At 39.3% G+C, this 7,712-nt stretch overlaps 1 protein-coding gene across 1 annotated transcript; it reads left to right on the top strand.

The window, feature by feature from the left end:
* The first annotated feature begins 423 nt into the window (after positions 1-423).
* On the top strand, positions 424-6,707 carry LOC118800587 (adhesion G protein-coupled receptor E1-like). Its single transcript, XM_036560858.1, has 4 exons — positions 424-461; positions 1,590-1,740; positions 3,950-4,149; positions 6,471-6,707. Exons 2-4 carry the CDS (start codon positions 1,644-1,646, stop codon positions 6,705-6,707), a joined length of 534 nt encoding a protein of 177 aa, XP_036416751.1. The 5' UTR covers positions 424-461; positions 1,590-1,643.
* The last annotated feature ends 1,005 nt before the right edge of the window (positions 6,708-7,712 follow it).

Raw genomic sequence — 7,712 nt, 5'->3', positions numbered from 1 at the left:
AAAGAATAGCAAGAATGTTAATTTTAGTGTCACTTGTTGAATTATATAATCTTTATCTATGAACACTGTTTCAATAAAGACCGGATATCTGTATGTCCAAATATTTATAATAATTCACTTCTTCACATGACTTTGGGAGAGGCAGAGGCAGGGTGCAAGTTGTGTGATAGGTGATTATTTAAAGATTTTTAAGAACAGGCAAGAGGTAAACACAGATGTAATTATTGCAGTTTATTTATTAAACAACTAATTTATTTACATATTTGTTTAATTCAGATTATGATATCAAAAAAATGCCAGTCACATTTGTGGAACTACAAAATATCCAGACAAATGGTGGCACAGAGAACGCAAATGGGAACAAAGTAACAGTCGTGCTCCCTGTGGAGTCAGCCACACTACACAACACCACTAACATGCAGCTCAGCAGCCCATTCAACGTCATCCTGCAACACTCTGCAGTAAGTTAAGTATATTAGTGACTGCAATATACTATGCTTTCCATTTTAAAGGTAAAAAAAAGAAATATGAAAAAATTTAAAATGTTGGGGGGAAAAAATATATATAAATAAATAAAAACTGACTGATTTCTACAGATCAAAAGGCCCTGAGGGTTCATTTCTGTTTTATGGTATTTATATATAGATCATTTGTGGAATTTGTGGAACAGAAGGTTACCAAAACATGAATAGAGAGTTTTGTGAGCAGTAAAGTTGGTTTCATTTTTACTTGGAGTTATTTCAATAGCTTTCAAATAGCGGATGCCAAGAGGTTAAAATATGTAAATTATCATTGTTTGCACAAAAAATAATCAGCTAACCCTTAATTTTGATCTGAAATTAAAGCCTTTTAAAACTTACAGAACACACTGTTTTCTGTAGACCACCATAAACACTATCTGATGTATCCAGACTAGATAGGGAATTGGTTTCTCAATTGCTTCACTACTTATGAGTTTGAATGTCTATAATTAAGTTAATTTTGTTCCGCTGGCCTTTTAATGTTCAATAAATGATGAGCATATTTCAACAGAATTTCTCCCATTAGTGTAGACTGGGCAGCCTACTGTGTGCATAACTGAGTTAGTAAACTAGCTCATCAGTCTATCATCCTTTTTTTCCTTAGTTCAGTTGTCTGTTCATCCAAGTAGGCATGCTGGCATTCCATGTGTGCGCATTCCTTGGATGCCCATCCAGAAGTAAAGTTAATAAAAAGCCTATTTTCTTTACGGCATAACCACAAAAAATCTGGATGTTTTAAGTCAGCTGTCAACACAGCAGGGTGTAAAACACCACCTGCAAGTGTAGAGCCCGTTTCCCTCATTAAAACGCTCACATTATTGTGTATACTTCTTAACTCTTCACATCATCGAATTCTGTGCTTTTTTCTTTGTAGGTGCCTGCTATTTACCAATTTATATTTAACATATTTTAGTACCTGATAGTTCATGTGAAACATCTTATGATACCAAAAGGAAAAAAAGCACAATAAAGCATTGTGGTACTCCATCATGCATGCAGTTTGAATATTATCCACAATGAAAGATATGCCAACTGCTCATATTGTTTTCTATATTTTGCTCTGACTAGGAGGTTGGCCCTGAAGGTTCTTTATTTTGTTTGATCTGGGAAGACAATAAATCGATGGATTGGAGTTGCAGCATCATTCCAATAGACAGTAGTCAGAGTGTGTGTTCCTGTGTTTACCAAGAAATCACTGGTCAAACGGGGTTTACTGGAGGTAAGTGTCTAGATGCTGGTTAAATAAGAGGAAAGATATGTAGTACTTATAGAAAGACAAACTGAGATCCACTAAGAAGAAGGAAAGCACATCCATTAGCCATAGTTCCAGATATGTTAAATCTCTATTAGCATCAGATTAGCAAAAGTGCAAAGATTCATTGACAATGTAGATGTAAGGGATGGGGCTGGTTGGCTTCATGTGGGAATTAAACCCAGACCCATGCACCGGTGCTGCTGATTACCCTTGATTACTGAAGAGGAGCTCTGTGCCTCTCTTTTGTGGCTATCAGGTGGCCCAGCCCCAGGCCAGGCCATTTCAGGACCACTCCAAAAAAATAACTCCCAATGTTCCCAAGCCAGCTGAATGGTCATGTCTAAAAGTCCTGATAAGCTAGAGGTCAAAGATGTGACATGCCAGGACCCATGAGTCCTCCTTAGGGTCATAACCATCATAGTCAATCTGAATACTATGTGCTTCCCCAGACACAGTTGAAGTTGAGGGGCACCTGACAGTATAGGCCAGAGACCTGACAATCAGGAAGAAAATTACTGAAGCCCAGGAAGTGTTAGACTAAATCAAAGTGAGTAGCCACACCCCACTTCATGACTGTCTTAATCATGGGCAGGCCCATATTCACAATGTCTGTGGAGTGTGAAGAGAGATTTCTCCAGTTTCACACAGATTTGGTTTTGCAAGAAGCTACTAAAAGATCCACCTGACATGACATATGTTTCTTCTAGTGTTCTACTATAGACGAGGATGTCATCTAGGTAGACAAACATGTAACAGTTCAAGGCCTCCTATAGGACATCATTGATTATTACCTGGAGGATATCTGGTGCATTCATTAGCCCAAATGGCATAACTACATATTCATAGTGGTCGGAGAGTATAAAGAAGACCATGTTTCACTCATGCACTTGCCTGCCTTAAATGAGATTAAAGGTGCTGTGCAGGTCCAGTTTGGCAAAGACTGATGAGCCTGAAATGAAAAACAGCCCTGCCCTGAGGTAGCGTAGTACCCTGGAAGGTGTTCAATTGCACAATCATAGGTCCTGTGAGGAAAACCATTGTAAACAGTCTTTTTTCTAACCTGTTGTAAACCATGACAATTTGGTGAAAGTGATGATTTGTACAAACCCACAAGCAGTACAAAGACAATGTATTTAATGTTTTATCTAATAACCATTTTTGTTAATATAAGCTCATTATGAAATTCATGCATGCAACACATTTCAAAAAAGTTGAGATGGGGCAATTTAAAACTAGGAATTTTGCCAAATGTTCAATTAACATTTTAAAAGAAGTGCTTTAATCATGTTAAGGTATCAAAGGAGCATCCAGTAAAGGCCTTTATGTGCAGTGAAGGACAGGTGGTGAGAAACAGGATTTGGTAACAGCCATGTCAGAGCAATGTTACTCACTGCAACCTTTCTTGGAAAAAGTTTTGGTAGGCAGGATGCATAGGCTGCATAGGAGTATTTTTTATTTTTTAATGGATTACCCTTTAGTATGGGTAATCCAAAACTTAGGCAGGCACACACAAGGAAAATCCATTTATAATAAAACAGTGTACAAAGCAGGGGTATATAATTTAATCAATTGATCAGCAGATGTGTTGACAAAAATATTAGATTTCTAAATCTTAGTTTTGTGTAGTGGAATTACTTTAAAGCTTTGCATTAACTTAATTGAGTGATGGAAATATTTTTTTTCAACTGATAATACAACCCCAATTCGAAAAAAATGGGACGCTCTGTAAAATGTAAATAAATGTAACTAAAAATAGAATGCAATGATTTGTAATTCTTGTCTGATGTAGGATTCTAGCTGCTCAACAGTCCTGGGTCTTCTTTGCCGGATTTTTCATTTCATGGTGCGCCAAATGTTTTCTATTGGATTCTTCTTCTGCAAAGCCATGCTGTTGTGATGGATGCAGTATGTGATTTAGCATTAGTAAACACAGCATCCGTGGTTTCCAAAAAGAATTTCAAATATCTGACCATAGAACAAAGTTTTCGTAATTTTACATTGAGGAACATTTTTCTGAAATTGTTCCACAATTTTTAGATGCAGTTTTTTACAGATTGGTAAACCTCTGCCCATCATTGCTTCTGATAGATTCTGCCTCTCTAACATGCTCTCTTTATTACCCAGTCATGTGAATTAGTTTCAAATTGCTCGTCCAACTTATGTGTGTTTACAGAGCATTTGGACATGTTAATCGTGGTGGTTATGCCAGTGGGGTTGTTGTTCCTGAGCTTGACCCTACTGACCTTTGTTCTTTGTCGAGGACAACTAAAGGTCAACAACACAGCTCAGGTCAACCTGTGTATAAGTCTGCTGTTGGCCCACCTCCTCTTTCTGTTCAAAGGGGGATTCCTAAAGTACATAAGTACTAATCAGGTGAGAAATATTACCTTCATACCTTTCTTGGTTCCAAATGACTTAAAAAGTTATATCAGTATGACTGTAGATCTGTTTTATAACTTTTTTCAAATTCATATTAATTGTTTTTTTTAAATATAATAATAATAGTTTATAAGATTTCTATTAGTTTTTACATCATAATAAACTAGTCATTAAATAAATAGGTAGTCAAGTTTTAATCATAATTAGTTTATATTAACAGTCTACAGAAATTAATATATGTATACTTTTTAAGACATGCACACAAGCATTTAATATATTATTAAATTTGATTTATTATTTACAAAATCAAAATCTAAACAGCACATTTCCACTACTCCTAGGTGGTAAAGCAATGTGTAGAAACCCAATTTATAATAACATTTTCCTGTTAAATACAATTTAATCATTTTCTATTAGATTGTCAAAGTTAGTTCATAATTATACATTTTTATTAATAAGTGCCAATATTTCAATTATTAGCCATTTATTTAGTGAGAACATAAGTAAATAACTGTATTTGAGCAATTATTTTATAAATGTACTGTATTTCAATTCATAATCATTGTTTTATGCCTAGTTACTGCATAATATTTTATATCGTTCATGAGCGTATTAAAATTATAAAATAACTAAATGAACAGACTATGATTAATGATTAAAATTCAAATAATTATTCAATATTTATTTGTTTCTAAGTAAATAGTTAATTCAAATAGAGGCATTTGTTGTGGTGCATTTCCTGTCCTAAATCAATTAGGGTATGTACTTGATATCCATAAGAGGTGTTTTCTAAATATTAGACGAGCCAGGGTTTATTTTATCTTTTATTTACTGTTTCAGATTTTTAGGCTGTCAAAAGTTTACATACACATTCTCATTAGTATTTATAAGCATTGTTTTTAACTGCTTAACTTGAATCTTGACTTAGCCTTTTGAAAGGTTCTCACAATACTTAACTTAAAATTTTGCCTGTTCCTCCTGATAGAACTGTTGTAACTCAGTCACATTTGTGGGCTTTCTTGCTCAGACATACTTTTTCAGTTCAATCCAAAAATTTTCTGTAGGATTCAGGTCAGGGCAATGTTGGCCACTCCAATACTTTCACTTTGTTGTCTTTAATTCATTTAATCAAAACTTTGGGGGATTACTGTCCCTTTGGAAGACTCAGCTGTCACTAAGTTTTAACTTTCTGGCTGATGTCTCAAGGTGTTGTTTCAGTATTTCTAGATAATCCCTCTTAATGATGCCATACATTTTGCAAAGGGCACCAGTCCCTTTTCTAGCTAATCACCTCCACAAAATGATGCTGCCACCCCCATGCTTCACATTTGGGGATGATGCTTTTTAGATTAAAAGCACCATTTTGCCTCCAAACATAACACTGATCATAACAGCCAAACAGTTCCATTTTTGTTTCATCTGGCCAGAGAACACTAGGTCTAGGTTTTTGTCCTGGTGATTCCTGCAAACTTCAGCCTGGCTTTTTTTATGCCAGTCTTGGAGAGAAATTTCTTCCTAGCTTGCCAGCCTTTCAGGCCATGTTGATGTAAAACATTCCTAATGGTAGATGTAGACACCTTGGTACCTGATGGATCCAACTTCTTTTTCAGTTCTTTTTTGTCCAGTCAGACGCTTCTAAAAGTAGAACCAACAGTTTAAAAAGATGGTCAGCTTTGTGAACTTTTGATCCATTGGAAATGATGTTTTGAATTTAACAAACTAACATTACAGAAAGTGTATTAAGCATATATAGTTACAGGACATTAGCAACAACTACCAAAATCTGCACTAAAAAGCATTTTGGGGCTCCCAAGTGGCGCAACCGTCTAAGCGTTGGCCCTATCATCAGGAGATCGCGAGTTCGATCCCTGGTGATGCTACAGCCATCCGTAGCCGGGAGTCCGAGAGAGCACAATTGGCCTCGCTCTCTCTGGGTGGGTGGGATGGCCCCTCCTTCTCCCCCCATCACTCAGCGCGATGCTAGTCAGCGCAGGCGTCTGTTAGCTGACGTAACAGATCTGGCGGTTGGCGCTTTCCTCCGAGCGCGTTCGGCTGTCCAGTGACGTTGCGTGAGCGGCAGTTCGAAAAAGAAACGGTGGTTGGCTTCACAGGTCTCGGAGGAAGCCTGTGTTAGCCTTCACCCTCCTAGCGTCGATAGCATCGTGTGATTGGGGGAGTCCTAACTAGCGGGTGGAATTGGAGACGACTAAATTGGGGAGAAAATCGGGTAAAATGTAAAAGCATTTTGATTGACATTAACAAAGTGACATTATGATACTGAGTTTTTTTATTCTGTATTTCTGTCTCTTCTCCAGTTGGCGTGTGCAGTGCTGGCAGGTTTGCTGCACTTCCTCTTCCTCTCTTCTTTTGTGTGGATGTTCATTGATGCTGTTCTGCTCTTCATCTCCGCAAAGAACCTCACAAAGTTCAGATCAAAGCAGAAGAGGATGCTTGGTTGGAAATATCTGACTGTGATTGGATATGTTATTCCTCTGCTTGTGGTGGGTGTGTCTGTTGCAGCAGTGCCTAATGGATACAGCAGTGAAGAGTAAGTGTTGTGGTGTTGTTTCTTTGGGTAGGGGCTTAGCTCAAAAACAAATTTTATGTCAAAATTTTGCAAATTTCCCTTCCTGGATCGGGGCCTTGTCGAGGCGGAAGAGCTTGTGTGGTCTAGGGATCTTCAGAGCTAAGTCGTCAGGAGCAGTATGCTCCTGGTAGGGTCTCCCAGGGCGAACAGGTCTGGAGTGAAGACCCAGACTAACTCGATCCAAAAATCCTCTATGAAAAATGGACACAGACAAGCGTGTACGGGAGAGGGTCACTGGGACCTACCCCTGGAGCCAGATCTGGGGGTAGCGTCCCCCGGCGAGCGCCTGGTGGCCGGGCAGCCCGCGTAACCCATCCGGGCTCAGCCCGAAGAGGCAACATGGGGGGACCATGTGGGCCCACCACCCGCAAGGTCCAGCATGGGGGAGTGGTGCAGTGCCGTATAGGCTGTGCCACAGTGTCAGCTCTGGAACCAAACTCCTTGATAGGGGTTGGTCCCTCTCCTACTCCGGGGTTGCACAAGGTGAGAGGCGCCGGGCGGGTGTGGGGATACTCACAAGTCCCCGGCTGGCAGCCGTGCAGTTGGAATTTGTCCCGGTGGATGAGAGGGTCGCCTCAATGCAAATTAAAATCGCAGAGAGGAAAACTCTGACTGTTGTGTGTGCTTATGCACCAAACAGCAGGTCGGAGTATTCAGCCTTCTTGGAGCAAGTGGGTGGGGTTCTGGAAAGGGTCCCACCTACAGACTCCATAGTCTTACTGGGAGACTTCAATGCTCATGTTGCCCAATCTAAACCCAAATGGTGAATTGTTATTGGACTTCTGTGCCAGGCATGGATTGTCCATAACGAACACCAAGTTCGAACACAAGGATGTTCATAAGTGTACATGGTACCAGAGCTCCTTGGGTCATAGGTCAGTGATCGACTTTGTTGTTGTTTCAGCGGACTTGGGACCATATGTTCTGGACACTCGGGTGAAGAGAGGTGCTGTGCTGTCAACCGATCACC

The sequence above is a fragment of the Colossoma macropomum genome, unplaced genomic scaffold, assembly GCF_904425465.1.
Source record: "Colossoma macropomum unplaced genomic scaffold, Colossoma_macropomum, whole genome shotgun sequence".
NCBI lineage: Eukaryota > Metazoa > Chordata > Actinopteri > Characiformes > Serrasalmidae > Colossoma > Colossoma macropomum.
This window is presented reverse-complemented; position numbering and strand designations above follow the sequence as displayed.